We start from the raw sequence: 16,714 nt of genomic DNA, 5'->3' as shown, positions 1-16,714 counted from the left end.
TTTCAGCCCTAAATGCTTTTTTTAATGAGGCTCAATGCAGGGCAATCAGAACAGATGTCATTTATGCATATCAGTCTTAAAGGCACAGTGACAAAAACAGCCTATTTAATCGTAAGGGACAACAAAAGGCTGTTAAATAGTCACATAAAAATGATTCAAGAGTTTTTGGTACATAAACACACACAGGCATTATACCTGTGGACCTTGGGTAAAAATAAAATGCAAAAAAATGTAGCATATGCACCTTTGTGAATCAATTATGTGATATGATTAAGGAAGGCTTGCCTTATTTTTACCTTTTGTTGGATTATGTGAATTAATTGTCAAAAAATGCTTTGTTGTTTTAACTTAAATAAATTTAGTAAACTTTGAGCTTCACTAAAATTGTAATAGCAAGTTGCTCCGCCCACAGATGCACACAGAGTGTCTGAGATCTACAACACATTAGGTCTGCAACAGCTATCAGGATTTTGACACTTGCATTCTGATTGGCCATCGAAATATGAATGTTTATGCACTTCGATGTATTGGTTTTAATCTGTAAACCTCCATGACAAGTCCTGCAAAGCGTGGTGTAGCAGCTGGACTGAAAAAACATTTGCGTTGAGCATCACAGCATCACATTTTTAAAATTTACAGGGTTTTGTTTAGAAGGTAGTAAGTGAGATATGCTCATGTTTGTGCAGCACACACTACTTTGTTAACAGTGAGTGTTTTTAAAATCGCCTGCCCCTACGTATCACACAAAAACAAAAATCCATCAGTCAAACTGCCCTTTCCTGTCAAAGTAGGCAGCTCTTGACCATGATAATCAATAAGACGCAGACTCTCTGACTATGAGCGAAAGTCTGGTTTGCGAGATTAACAGCAAGTCAACAGAACAGTAACATTCTGTAAACTTCAATCATCAAATCTTTACCTACATTGTACCTTGATTAATCAGAACAGTCACATACACACCAATCTGTGACTGTTCATGTGTTTCCAGCACACATTAAAAAACGCACTGTGATTGGTTAGAAGATTCATTTGCATATCACAGCCTCCTCTGAAATATCATTATTGCAAAGGCAACATCACAACAACAATTAAGAAATAATATTCTCTGCAGCCCTGAAACAGTGTTGAATTAATAACAGTGAGGAGAAGAACAGAAGGAGGTCAGTCCAGAGCTGACCCTTCAGCAGGGCCAGTGCAGCGTCAGTGTCTGTCAGTGCATTATTTACTCTTTCTCTCCGTGTCTGTGAAACTACACTAGTTTTACACACCGCTCTCAACCCAGAAACTACCTGAATGAAGGAAGGAACAAATGAATTAATGAATTAGGGATGCACAACTGGACTTGGCCAAGACTGGAATCGGCAGATTTGTGCTCAGAACACAACATCAGCAATCAACCAATTTATTATTTGGTTTTCCGAAGGTCTACGTTGCAATTTTTATGACGGAAATAATGTGATTAATTGTAAACAGACAAATGATTTAAAAGTTGTTTGTTCCATAAAAGAGCAATTAACTTTGTTTATATTGCAAGTTTGATTAATAGGAAGTACTGAAAATGTGACCGCGTGTTTCACGTATTCACTCAGCCCACATAGAGTGAACGTCGAAAAAAAAGGCTACTAAAAATCACCCATCAGCCAATTTGGCTGGAAAGAACTAGGAAAAAAATCATGACCGGTGCATCCCTAGAATGAATGAAGGCACGGATGGATGGATGGATGGCAGCAGTGTAAAATGCATCCACGCATCTGATTGGTGATTCAACAGCTCTGATTCTGGAATGTTCGGTTTGAACACAATCGAGTATAAACATGCTTTCAAAAGTGTGGATTCCTGAAGTTTAATAAGTAGTAGAAAAGGAGATGTTCTATTACGATTTCAATCTGAAGAAAAGTTATTGTTGTGCATACAGTCCTGTTCCTTCATGTTTTTACCATTTCTTGACATCAAAATAAAATATGAAAAAGTGCCGACTCAAATCTTTTTTTTTTTTAAAGAACTAGTTTGGTGGAACATCAAATTTTACATTTTTCCGCCTCCACTAGTCAATCAACCAAGACATGTTTAGAGTCCACATTTGGCTTCTTTAGTTTAAAACTTGAGCTACGAATCTAACCTTGCTAACAAACACTGGAAGTCAAAAGTCACTACAGACAGACAGTAATTCTGTGGTCCCCTATGAGGTGAAGTTTTGTGCATTTTTAAAGTTGACAGTAATATTGAGTCATATTGAGTCATAAACCTCCATATAAGTCCACACGGCCTTAATAAAGGGCTGGATGCAGTTTGAGCACAATGGGGGAAGTTTTGTTGATGTATTTACAAAGACGATTTGGGTGACTATTGACTTCTAGTGCTTATTAGCAATGTTAGCATCATAGCTCCAGTGCTGCATGTAAAATTATGGCACCAAACATGGTCTACATGGCTAAGTGACCACATCTGGGGTAACTGGAAAAAGATGTAGAGTTGATTTTTTGCCAAACCATTCCTTTAATATTGACAGTAAAGATGATATCAGTGGATGATGATGATGATGATGATGACGTTTACACCACAATGTAAAGCCAGATGTTATGTTTTTAAACAGCTTCCAGTAACCATAACATGCATCACAGATCAAGCTTTCCCTGGTTTGTTTTCTAACGAGGTAACAGCTCAACTAACCACTGTGACGTATTTAAAATATTACAGAAAAGTGTTTCAAACCTAACAATTTGTATTTACACTGCAGCTGTGCGGTACATCCTGATCACCGTGACTATTAACTGGAGATTTACTGACTCTAGATTAGGCATCAGAATTGACTGCTTGCCAATGAGGTTCAATGGAAAGTGAAAGAGTATTGGCAGAGTGAAGGATGAGAGAGGAGTGAGAGACATGTAGGTAATGAGGAAGCAAGGCCAGAACAAACAAGCAGAGTCACAGTCTTAAAAGAGAAGTGGAGAAAAGGGATTAGCAAAAGCAAGATTATTTAGGGAACAGGGCGAGAGACGGAGAGATAATTGGAGGGAGAGGCAGATAGACTGTGAAGATTGCGTGAGGGGGGGAAGGTGGGATGGAGATCTTTTGGATGAATGTGTGAGTGCAGCAGAACGAAGCTGGATTTCACTACAGCGTTATTTGGGCCACAGCCTGTTAGTTAATGACACTACAATACACACAGGTGTAATCGAGCATGAATAGGCCACTGCCGTTGTTTGTTTGGAGGTGGTCGTTTTTGGTTAAGAGTTAATGGTCATCTGTTAATTGTTAACAACATGTTGTGCCCTTGGCTAGCTACATCCGCCCTCCACACTGTACGCTGGGACTTCATGTTCCAAACATTACACACAGTACGTGTTGAGAGGCCAGTGATTTTGACATTTTGGTCCGCAATACTTGGTTTAAACATGAGCAGAAACATTAAAACCTGCAGTAACTTTCTACTTATGACTAAGCCACAGGATTGTGAGTTTACTCTGCTCTTCTATGCTTTTTCTTTTACTATTATAACATGCATTTCTCATTTCAAGCTACACAGTGCTCTGAGTAAACAACTGTCAAGAAATTATAGTACAGGGTGCCTCTTGGATCAGTGATTTTGGACATCAATTTCATTAAATAAAACCTGAAACAAACGCTTTTAAAAGTTATAAAAGTGATATTGGTTTGTTAGCTCAGTCGTTCCCTTCCCCAGTACTAACCAGCCCCACTGATAAGTCAAAGCGCATCATCTAGCTTAGGGGTGTCAAACTAATCACTAAAAGGGCCAAATTAAAAAATCTCAACAAATCCGAGGGCCAACTGTGTTTTTATTTCATTTTTGACCTAAACTGGCCATCGTTTATTGAAAATATACAAACTGCAATAGCAAAATAGGCACTGAATACTTGAACTAATCAAAGATCATTTTAAATGAAAATAAATTGTTTTATATAAAACAATAGGCTGCATTATCTACAGATAACTGTTAAACTTCTTTAATGTCCCGAGGAGGTAAACACCAGGCATCTTTTATTTTTGTGTAACCACTGCCCCATAGATTAGCGCACATTATGTTGCAGTGCCTGCTGGGAATTGTAGTGCAGCGAGTGATGAAATGGTCTAACATTATAATAATATAAATTTAAAATAAACAGGATTGTGCCTCTTACAGAAGATGCACTCATCATAACATTTTAAAGACAGTATTTTTGTTTCTTCCATCAAAATGCAACAACCTTTCACCACCTCTGAAACATATTCCGAGTTTGGATGGCACCGCTGTGTGGGGAAAAATAATATTAACCCATGATATCATGTTTCACCTCCCACTCCACCACTCCCACTTATCATCAAGCAAAATGAGATTGCAATGCATTTTCATTGCACTACTTTTTTGTGCTATTTCATTATTTGCTTCAACACAAATGATGAAAGCGTCACCAATTCACACAAGCCACTGCATGTAAATAACAACAGCGGTCATCTGTCACAGGCCTGACTTGGCCCGTGGTCACTGTGTTTGACACATGGGGTCTAGAATGACCTTGAAAAGGCCCAGCATGCTTGTAAAAGATGTAAGGCTGCAGCTTTGCTATCACCTCTTAGATGGCCAGGTTACTATACAGTTCCAAACACTTACGAATAACCAGTTTGCATGGCTTCCTATGTGGTTCTGAATAATATGCATTGCAATGTAACAAGCGTGGTCCTGCACATACACTGAACTCAAAACTTCATCCAGTCATTTCTCCCTTTCACATCAAGTACATGTGAAAAAAAAACAATCTCAGGTCTGCATTATAAATAATAAATATGTGCTACAAAGTGACAGAGACTACTCTTCATTTATGTAATTTCCAGTCAAAAAAGTCCATTAAGATATTTATTTTTTCAGCGTCAGGAACAAAAAAAACTTAACAGAAAACTCATTTCTCAGTATTTGTCTTAGTATGTGTTGTTATTACAGTTTCAGTTCTTTTCAGAAGTCTTGCATTCAGTTTTTCAACGAAATCTGAGGGATATTTTACCACATTTACAAAGTTCAGCCTTAGAAGTTGGTTGTGTTTTCTGCTCCTCACAATCCTAAACTAATAATTATGATCAGACATGTATGTAATATGTAATAACTGTGACAGGCCTACTTTCTGTTGTAAAACTGCCTGTCTCTTATAGGAACCAAAAACTTCCCAAAGCTTTTCCTTAACTTCCTTTAACAGCTTTTAGATTAAGTTTCATTTACTGCTTGTGCTGTCCTGTGATTTCTGGGCTGCGTATGGGCAGCCTGATGATTAGAATACCATGTATACAGTAATTGGCTCCCAGCATCATGATTAAGCAAAATTATTGTTGTGCACAAGGTGGGGAACCAGAGGGTGAAGTGGTGACATGTTTCATAGATTAACAAAGAAGACAAACAACACATACAGCAGGTAGCAGGCATCTCCACACACCCTTCTCCACGTGATCACACCACACACCCATCTCTATTCTGTGCACTGCATTAAATGTACAAACAGACTTTTATGACATTTGAATACGACTTTTTGGGGAACCAGATTGGATTCTTTGTTGCTTTCACAAAAAAATACTACATTGATCCCAGGGCAGTAATCTAGGGCAGGTGGACAACAACAAACGTCAGAAATTATTAAAGATTGACTTGGAGAAGTTTTTAAGGTTAAACTTTAATCGCAATATCCGCTCTGCTAGTGTTGATCCATCACAATATTACGCACGTCCATCATGCACTAAACCACTGACACACAAACTGGAGACAGACTGCAAGGAATGCAGACAACAGAGATGGGCAAGAACACTTTCAGCCGAAACTGCTCGCTGAAATCTGGCATGGCACTGATGCACGTGTAACGACTTGTAAAGTGTGATCTGGGAAAGGCATGAATGAGAACACACACATGCAGTCTGTCTCAAAGGCATTGACTCAAACTAAATATTGTGCACTGAGTCAGTAGTACAGAGGAGGCAGCAAGTGTGGGCTTGTGTCATACCTATTTAGACTGGTTTTTCTGCTACTGCTCACCATGCCAGGAACAATGTGCTTTCATCATGCCTCGAAGGAGATACCAGCCCTTCTGTCTGTTTTTATCCGCTTCTTGTAAGCCTCGTCGTTCCTGAAGCCTTGGAGAGCAACAGCGAGTTGCTACCTGACCAAGGCGCCCACTATGTCTCGAGGGTCTGGTGGTAACTCTTCGTAGTCTGAAATCTAGCTGCTCTCCTTCTAACTGTCCACGCACCCTGAAACTCCTTCTTTGAGTAAGGCTGATGTATTTAAGGCCGCAAAGTCTGGTTTAAATGCCAAGAATTCAAGCTGAGTCATGGATTTTGCGTTCCCATAGAAGATAATCAGTAGAGTAGAAGCGACTTGTAGAGGAATTTACAGTTTCACTATGACCAATTGAAGTATAAAGGAGAACTAGGCATGATAGCAAACTAACACAGCTTGTGTTAGGAGAACTAGCAGGCAGGGACAGTTTACAATAACAGTCCAGCCAGCGGGAGCACCAAGACAGCCCCCTCACCACACTGGTTGTTTGACTGTTATGTTATCTACTTATGTAGGCTGTATTTTTATATGTACAAGGTTACACAATTTCTCCAACACACCTAAATGAAAAGCACTTGCTGTAAACCACTGGGATGCACTCAGTGATTACTATCAACATTGCATAACCTCTACACATTAAATCACATCATCTGACTCAGATGGCCCTACACTTCACCAGTGACACTAGCCTTTAAAAAATGCAATAGTCAGTTGTCTCTTGGACAGATATCGCTTGGCATGTGTAACACTGTGTCATGTTCAAATCTGGACAGGTCCACGAACTCTGTCTAGAGCAGGGGTGTCAAAATCAACCACTGAAAGGGCCGTATTAAAAAATCTAGGCAATTCTATGGGCCAGCTGTGTTTTTATTTCATGTTTATTTTGCCATGAACTGAACGGGCTATTGTTTATTCAAAATATGCCAAAACTGCAACAGCAAAATAGGCACAGATTCAAAAAGAATTCTATATAGAAATAAATTGTTTTAGGTAGTTTTTTAAAACTGCCTATTTGCTTGAACTACACATCAGGCATCTTTTCTTTTTTTTCTTTTTGCGTAACTGCTGGCCCACAGTTTGTTGTTGGGGTCAGAACACTCACTATGTTCATTGCATGCTGGGGACTGTAGTGCATCTCAGGGTGAAACGGGCTAATAAGAACAGAAAATTAAAATAATTTTGCGGGCCGAATAGGACTGTGCCACAGGCCTGACTTGGCCCGTGGTCACTGTGTTTGACACATGGGGTCTAGAATGACCTTCAAAAGGCACAGCATGCTTGTAAAAGATGTAAGGCTGCAGCTTTGCTATCACCTCTTAGATGGCCACGTTACTATACAGTTCCAAACACTTACGAATAACCAGTTTGCATGGCTCTCTATGTGGTTCTGAATAATAAGCATTGCAATGTAACAAGCGTGGTCCTGCACATACACTGAACTCAAAACTTCATCCAGTCATTTCTCCCTTTCACATCAAGTACATGTGAAAAAAACAATCTCAGGTCTGCATTATAAATAATAAATATGTGCTACAAAGTGACAGAGACTACTCTTCATTTATGTAATTTCCAGTCAAAGAAGTCCATTAAGATATTTATTTTTTCAGCGTCAGGAACAAAAAAAACTTAACAGAAAACTCGTTTCTCAGTATTTGTCTTAGTATGTGTTGTTATTACAGTTTCAGTTCTTTTCAGAAGTCTTGCATTCAGTTTTTCAACGAAATCTGAGGGATATTTTACCACATTTACAAAGTTCAGTCTTAGAAGTTGGTTGTGTTTTCTGCTCCTCACAATCCCAGTAACCCCAAACACATTCAGTAATGTTGAAATCTGGACTCTGGGGTGGTCACCATTGTTCTGAGAACACCAGCAGCTTCTTTGTTTTTTGTCTATTTCTTTTTGTCAGTAAGGGCTTTTAACAGCTACACATCCTTTCAGCCCCATAGTGTTGAGTTGTTCTATGAAGCAAGAGTGAAACTTGATCTTCTCTGTTTATCTGATGGCGACAGTTTGGGCGGTCTACTCGACATTCTACAGTTGTTAGGAGTCAAATTTTTTTTAAGAATTTGCATTTTTTCTTATCACTTCTTTCCCTTTAACTTTCACTGTCCTTAAGCATGTGGATTATCTTGTATCTAATCTTTTCAGAAATATCTCCAAATAAATAAATACGTAGTATTTTATGTTAGTTTTGACTGGAAATGAAATAAGTGAAAGGTGGTCTCAGACTTATTATATCAGACTTTGTATAGCAGTACTAACCCTTAGAAGTCTAGAGCAATTACCGTCATTCTGCTGTGCATCTTGTTTAAAAGGCATAAATACTTAAAAGTACTCACACAATTCATTGCATAGTTAGTAATCTAAAGAATTGTGTTTATATTTGGTTTTGGGGTGGCCTTTTGGTAAGAGAGGTGAGACAGCAACCCAGAGGGTGGTGGGTTCAAACCCCAGGGAATTTCTGGTTGTGCCTTTGGGCGAGGCACTTAAGCCCTCAGCCTGATGATGCAGTGCTGCTCCTGAGCTGGTTATAATCGAATGACCCTCTGTAACAAGCTCAATAAGTGATAACACAACAAAAAAAATAATGATAAAAACATGAATGTTTTTCTTTCAGCAACTTTTCATCAGACATCTTAAGAAATGATCTGTTATGTACACACATAGTTTAGAATCTGCACTTTTTTTAATTGTTTCACTTGTTTCAAAGAAGCACAATTGAAAAAAATGCAACAATAACTGTGACTTCTTTAACTTTCAAGGTGAAAGGGTTAAATGGAGGGCTCCAAGGTTATTATGGTCGTTATGAGGTAATAACAGTATGCAGTAAGCTGTGGTGATGGGCCCACAGACACTGAGTGAAGACAGAGAAAAAAGGCCTGAAGGGGGGTAAGTAGAGTTGTCCCACTCTAACCCCTCCAGCTCGCTCTGTTTACACAGCCGGCCAATCTCACGCTTCACACCTCCAGCAGGTCCCACCATAGTGTGCTAACTCAAAGTAAGCGGAGATGAGACGCTTAACATTTGCAGAGCTGTCCATGATGTTCAATGATGCACCGACATGGCCTTAAAATAAACAAGACTCCACACACGAGTGCAGAATAGAAGGAAAGCTATTGTCTGAGGAGCAGAGTGCTGGTTTTGTTTAGGTTTAAGTGAGCATGTGAATTTCTTGAGAAAATGTGTGCATAAGAAATTCCCAGCTCAGATCTAAAGCAGCAGAAACCATCCAACCTTCATCATCAATTACTCACATGCACATTTTCACACAGACTGCTCCCGAGTTACGCAAGCACAGTTTGTAAAGTGACAAATCACGCCAAAGCCTACTTCTACGCACATCTGTCTTACATACAGATTCCGTCTCTGTCACTCTTTGCTTATTCTCTCTTTCTCTCTGACTCTCTATCTATCTACCTCTCTCTTTCTCTCTGTTTTTCTATCTACCTCTCTCTTTCTCTCTCTTTCTTGCCTCAAAACTTTAGGCAGATAGAGAAATCAGTGCAGTAACTATCTGTAGGCCTTAGTGATAATATGTATTATAAACGCACAAATCATCACCCATCTATTCTTCGTTAATCAGTGAGTCAATCTTTAATCTTTTTTTTTTAAATACAGTAATTGATTTTAAAGGCGAACTCCATTTTTTCCAAAATCTCTGCGTAATTAAATGGGTAGGATGTAAAAAAAAAAAAATCATTCAGAGTGGTTTGATGTGAAAAGCACTGTTTTGGTTAGAAGTCAGAATTGTTCACAGTGATAGGAACCAAACATCTGAAACTTCCAATGCCTCTAAAAGCTCCTTCACAGAAAATGATTACATGAAATGGTTATGAATACACTGCATGATGGCTGAGACATTCATTTGCAATATTTTTGAGACAACTGCTTTGGCCTAAACACATTTTTTAAAATTCACTTATTGCAGTGAGGTAGGGTGCAGGGTGTTCTAAAGCTGAATATCACATAAAAGTACTTAAATAACTTTTTCAGTTCTTACCATTTTTAAAAATTAAAAATCTTTTTTTTTTAAATCTTAGAAGACATGTGCAGGTGCACTGATTGTGCTGAACTGTTAATAAAATGGCTATATTTGCGATGTAGACATCAAGACGCCTGGTTACTATGACCACTGAAAAGAAAAACGTGAGTCAGTACATTTCTCTACAATGCACCATTTCACAGCAAAACACTCTGAATGACTTTGTTTACATCTCAAACACTGAACTATGGTGAAATTTTGGACAAAACTGGTGGAATTCCCTTCTAAGTAATAGTCACAGCACTTTATTCATCCAACAATTTAGACATTTTTTATCATTTGAATTTCATTAAGCTTATTCAGCTTTTCATGCTACCAAGCATCTGTATGACAGTGATGTCCTATTAGAAAGCTACTGTTTAAAAACTTCATACAAGTCACAAGAGAGCGGGGCAGGGCCTTAACTAGAATCCATTCTAGTTATTAGACCATTAGAGGTCCATTCTGCAAAAAAGTGACCTATATCTCACATTCTTTCTATTTAATCATCCAGAACTGCATTGCACCTTTTCCTTTCATTTATTCCTTTCCCATCCCTCCATTCTTCCATGAACTGCTTACTGTTCCATAAATTTATTTGACTCCAGTTACCATGTTTAAGTGTAATTAATTCATTTTACTAAATCAGGTGACAGCTTCACATTTACCCGACACTCTCTCGCTCTCTCTCTCTCTCTCTCTCTCTCTGCTTGTCTTTTTTCTCTCTCTTTTTCAGTCCTCACAGATTACTGCAAAAGTCTAAAAGTCTGTCTCCACCAAACCCCAGCTAACAGGAAGGTAGGCTACTCATACAGTTAAAATACAGTCAAATGATTTTTTAACTATGTTACATGACATCAATGTGCTAGTTTACAGTGAACATTCTCATGCTTGTTGTAGTATGTTATAATTGGAACGGAAAAACTTCTCATCTACTTGCTAATTTCTCACCTACTTGGTAATATTGCCAGCTAGAGAACCTGTAGCCTAAACTGAGCAGCTACTGAAACTGATAATGAAATGAAGGCTTCAGGCAATGGTGGAGAGCAATGGTTGCTAAGCAGTGATTGGAGGGGTGAGGAAAATATGTCAGAACTTAGCAGATTTACTTACTGACCAACCATAACACAGTGAAAGTGCTCGCAAATTTACTAACTGACCGACCATTATACAGTGACAGCGCTCACGGAAAACAATCAAATCCGATTATCTTCAAAAATATGATCACATCCCAGCATAGACTACCACGTTAACAGCACGGCGCTGGTTTCACATTAAATCTCATGAATGGAGATACATGAAAAAACCCTTCTGAAACTACCATGATCCAGACCTCTGTGTCCTCACAGCTACTTATGGCAATGGAGGGGGTTTTGCTGAGTACTAGCAACCGGAAAACAAGTAATCCTCACCAACCTCCAGGCTGAATCTTAGTTTCACTATGAAATTCATCTCCAGAGAACATCTGTACTGTTCTGCATGTATGGACATGTACCACAGTGTATGAGGAAGGTCACTTCAGGATGGCTTGGTCCACCACGCAGAAGGTGCACCAAGGCTTTGTGCCAACATAATGGGGCCCAATCTTCTGCTTGTCCACTTTGGAATGGTAATGTGCGGGTTGCCAGGCGAGCGCAGCGCCTCTTTAGATCAGCATCTGATGGAGGTACATCAATAATTCAAATCGCTGTCTGCCTTGGACGAGGGAACAAAGAGCAGAGCAGCCTCCAGGCCCACAGTGTGGCCAAGCCCAATCACATACTGTACACCTGCCATATTAGGACCCTTAAAGGGACGGAGACTGATGCTGCACTCCGGTACAAAGCAGAGATAGCAGTGATACTTCAACTTAAAGACGTTAAGGCAAGACAAGCAGTCGTATTTCAAACGTTACTGATATGAAAGCACCTCGCTTAAACAATTCTCCCGATTATTTTTATCTCTAAAATGTCATTGATAAAAGGCAGTACGGGTTTTTTTGGCTCACCACAATATTGCTATCTGAGCAAGGTTCTCAATCTCAATCTGAACGTTTTGTACAGCCAGTTACACTGAAAAAAGTGATACACTGAATTTACTCAAACATGTACGTCATTTCAACATTAATAAAGTATATTACAACAACACAATGCCTGCCAAAAGTGTGTAAACTGAAAGGTATTGTGTTGATGCACTGTATTAATGTGGAAGTACACATTTAAATCAAGCAAATTCAATGCATCATTCTTTCCAGTCTACATTGATTAACTTATGTATTACTAAATAGTATCTAATCAAGTGAACCCAACAACAGGAAACCCTGAAGGTGCTGCATTTTTTACAATTTGTCCATGGTATCAAATTGATTAAAGGGGAATTCCACCAATTTCTCAAAATTCCTGCATAATGATATAATCATTAAGTTGTAACTGAAGTTGATGTGAAGTGGTTCATTATAGAGAAACTTACCTCAGATTAACTCAAGATTGATTTACAGCGGTGGTGGCAGGAAACGGATCGCTATGTTTACAATGCAAATATAGCCATTTGTTTTGCTATCCGAAACAACCATACATGAGTTTTTTCATACGTTTTTATACGTTATACTGATAATGGAAAAGTGTTAAATCACTCAAAATTATCGTTAAACAGTGTTTCAGGCTTCATTATTCATACCTATTTCATGCAACAGCTTTCTGTGATGAAGTCTTTAGAGGTGGTAAATGCTCCAGACGTCTGGTTCCTATCACTACTACTGTAAACAATTTTAAATTGGCATGTTACTATAAAACGGAGCATTTCACATTAAATCACTCGGAATGAGGTTTTTACATCCTAATGATTAAAATATGAATAAATGTTAAACAATCAATGAAATTCCCCTTTAATGCTGAAGATGAACTGCTGCACTGCAATAATGCTTGATTCACCAAATACTACATACAGTATGTGGCCACAGTAGCAGTACAGTCTGTTCTCAGATATTTTGGCACTTTAACATCCAACTGCTAACCTCATGAGAGTGACCAGGACCAGCTGAACCTGGACCAGCGAGACACCTTGCCTGTCTTGCTACTGAAATGAAAGTGCAACCTGATCTTATTTCGTCTGGCCATTTACCATCATGAGCGCAATATGGCTGTGCGCAGCTGCAGTCTATGACACGCTGTGCACCCTCTCTTGTCGTCTCTATGCAACCACCTTATCTGAACATTGATCAGAGGCCTATGCCGCTATACTGAACCTGCTGACATCACAGGGGAAGAAAATGACACACATACACAGTCACACATGGCAAAAACAATGGGGATTAGATGAAAATCAAGAGATACTGGGGGACTTTTCGTGCTAGGGCTTGGCAATATGACAATATACACTGTTACTGTGATACATTATGTTACAATACAATATCCTGGTGGATATTGTCATACTTGTAGAACACTGACCAACTGCATGTTTCATTATAAACAGAGCAAAATTAGTCCCATTTAACTGGATACAGTGTGACACAGCATGCAAAATATTCAATAAAAATCACTGTGTTCACAATTTTTGATACTATTTTTTAAATGTAGCACTACTGGTTCTTTTTTTTCTTTGTTCCAACCAATCAGATGTCTGAAAAAAACAAATAATGTGACATATTATGCATCATGAAAATTTCTTGAAGTAATGCGATATTATACTTTTGCCATATCGCCCACTTCTAATACTTTCTATAGAAACCAAAGCACCTAAGGTTTATAATGGACATCAGTCATAACACATAAAATGCAGTTATCTATCCTGTACTTTCTCTCTGCGTTTACCTTAAATATGCTATGGCATTCAATACAATCTATTCTGTACGACTATGCTACATTGGAATCACTACATCTAATCCATCAATACATACCCACCGAGTCTTTGTCATTCATTTTAAACCTATTGTGATATTCTAAAGATCTTAGAGATGTTCTGTATGAATGTTCTTTGGAGCTACAGAGTGCATCTCAGACATGACACATAAGACACAGCTGTCTATGCATTTCCCCCTGTTTCACTTCTCATTCATCTGACATTCATGAAAGAAAGGAGATGTTTCCTGAGACCCAAAATAACCAGTATTACGCAGGAAAGGATCAAGCAAAAGCACTTCACAGCACAGTGGGTTAAACTACAGCATCCATACTCTGGTCCTGGAGCGCACCTGGATCCTGCAGTGCTTAGAGCAGGTGTCACCAGTCTTGTCTGCACAGGGCCAGTGCGGCTGCGCAGGAACATACATAAATCCACTTGTGGCCTCAGTCTTCAGACAGTTGGTGAGTTATATGAGGTGTAATTCTGCTTGGTTGGAATTAAAACCTGCAGCCTTACCGGCCCATTGATTAAACTGGTAACCCATGATCTAAATTAGAGGTGGACAACTCTGGTCCTGGAGGGCTTGTGTCCAGCACAGATTGGTGATTTATCAGCTCAACCACACCTGAGTACATTCATTTGTTAATTGCCAGGACACCGGCCCTCCAGGACAGCAGATGTCCTTCCCCGCCTGTATCTAAATATTAGAACCCTCAAAGTATTAGAGGGTCCCTAACTCTGAAGGGGCTTGATATTTAGCTGATTAGTTGGATCAGGTGTGCTGAGAGCAGGAGGTCTCCAGGACCAAAGCTGGGGATCACTGAGTCTGAGGAGGACAACAGACACCAATATACACACTGTAACCAGAAGCCAAGGGTGAATGTGTGTGGGGTCTCAAACTGTGGTCCTGGGGGTCCAGTATCCAGCACAGTTTGGTGTTTTCTTTGCTCAAACACACTAATCGGTTATTATCAGGTCTTCGAACAGGGAAATGACCAAACTCTGCTGGACCAGTCTCAGACCAGAACAGCACTGACCTCAAAGGTGCACATCATATCCACATGACATTTATTACAATACAATTAATAGACTGGTGCAAATTTGAATCACGTCAGCTGAATGAGTGAAGCAGAGGGGACCAAGCACGTACCCAGTCCTCGAAGTGCTTGCTGCCGTTCTGCAGCAGCTCCTCAAACTGGATGGTGCAGTTGGCCACGAAGTCGTCGTAGCCGATGGGCGCGTCGTGGAAGACGGACAGCTCGATCTTCTTGCCGCCGCGCACCTCTGTGACGAACTCGTCGTGCCACGCGGGACTATTGGTCTTCTGCTTGGTACTCGTCTGACCCACTCGCGAGTCGTCCACGTTCAGCGCGATGTACGTGTCCAGCAGGAAGCCCTGCGTCTTGGGGCCCACGGCATGGCGCAGCGACCAGGCGGTGGGCTTCAGATCCAGCGCCTCGCAAATCTTTATCTTCAGCACGCCGTTGAAGACCACCATGGCGGCGGAGAGCGTGTCGCGTATAGGTCCTTTCTTCTTCTTAGGCCAAAAGCTGGGGGCCTTAATGTCCCCCCACTAGCCACCCTGCCACCGCGTATCCCGCTCAACAGGGAAAAAAGCTGTCCACCGGAGCCACGACCTCTAGGACGCACCCCCCCACACACACTCCCTGCTGAAACTAACGGTGAAGCCCTGCTCCTCGCTGATCATGCAAAGTCTAGTCCCACAGGCGCTCCACAGGCTTTCACTCTCGCCTTGTTTTCCGCATGTGACCCCCACAGAAACCCCACTCACCATTCGCAAAGAGCGATCATCCAACGTTAAGAAGGTAGAAGAGGAACGCAGCCACGCAGCGAGCCCTCAGAGAACCGTCCAGCAGCAGCTGGAGCCCCTCTTTCCTCCTCAGGCATTTGGGGTTCGCCTGGACTCGCCAAAGCTCAACGCCCAGTCGCTGGGATCGAAGGTTTTGGACGGAAGGATTGGTTACGGTTTTCCGTGCGGTTCTCTCAGCCTCCCCGGCTTGTTTTCTCTGTTTTCTCTCTTCGTCGGCGCTCGATTTCCTGCAGACCTGCCTCTCTCTCTCTCTCTCTCTCTCTTTCTCTCTCTCTCTCTTTCTCTCTCTCTCCTCTCCTCTCCTCCTCCCTTCCCCTCCCCTCCACCAGACTGTGTAAACGGCAGTGCAGGAAATGCGCAAAACGCGTCAGTTTCTGCAAAGCAGCCCTGCGCCAAAATGGGGGGAATGCAGCAGTCCAGGAACGAATCTGCATTTTTTTTCTTTTTTTTTTTTTCAACCCGGCTTATTTATGAACGGTTGGGAAGTTCTTAAAGCCGTTACGCTGAGAAACGCCAGCTGTCTGCTTGTATGTTTCCCTCCCAATACGCAATACGTGCCATGAGCTCATCAGGTGAGTTGTTATTAGATGTCCCTGTTTTGGTACCTACACTCCAGCAGCGCTCATCATAAGGCTACGAGGACAGACCGTTGCCTATAAACAGACGTGGTGCTCGCCAAGTCCATCTTTTTTCGTAAAAACGTCCCACAGTGCCTCACGTAACTATCATAATCTGTTTCTGCTACCTTCAATCTCCTGTGACTCGAGTCTGCGACAGTGTTACTGTCGAGGCTGATGCCGTCCACGCTGCTCAGGTTTGGTCAGCAAGGATTCTAAGACTAACGTCAAACTCGACAGGCCCCAAAAGATACAGACAGACATAGTTAATAACGCATTAACTTCTCTTTCACTTCTCATTCATTGTATATCCAGGATTGCATAAAGACCTGTTGTGTGGGTTGCATGCTGTCCCTCATGTGTTCTGCTAAGGCGCCACCTCGTGGCTGGAA

General features: G+C 40.7%; 1 protein-coding gene across 1 annotated transcript in view; it reads right to left on the bottom strand.

Moving 5' to 3' along the window:
• The window catches only part of prkceb (protein kinase C, epsilon b), a 137,233-nt gene extending 120,519 nt beyond the window's left edge, over positions 1-16,714 (bottom strand). Inside the window, exon 1 of the mRNA XM_036573827.1 lies at positions 15,025-16,714. Coding sequence (XP_036429720.1) covers positions 15,025-15,372 — 348 coding nt within the window. The 5' untranslated portion in view covers positions 15,373-16,714. The remainder of the gene's footprint in view (positions 1-15,024) is intronic.

This window comes from Colossoma macropomum, unplaced genomic scaffold, assembly GCF_904425465.1.
Source record: "Colossoma macropomum unplaced genomic scaffold, Colossoma_macropomum, whole genome shotgun sequence".
NCBI classification, from domain to species: Eukaryota; Metazoa; Chordata; class Actinopteri; order Characiformes; family Serrasalmidae; genus Colossoma; species Colossoma macropomum.
This window is presented reverse-complemented; position numbering and strand designations above follow the sequence as displayed.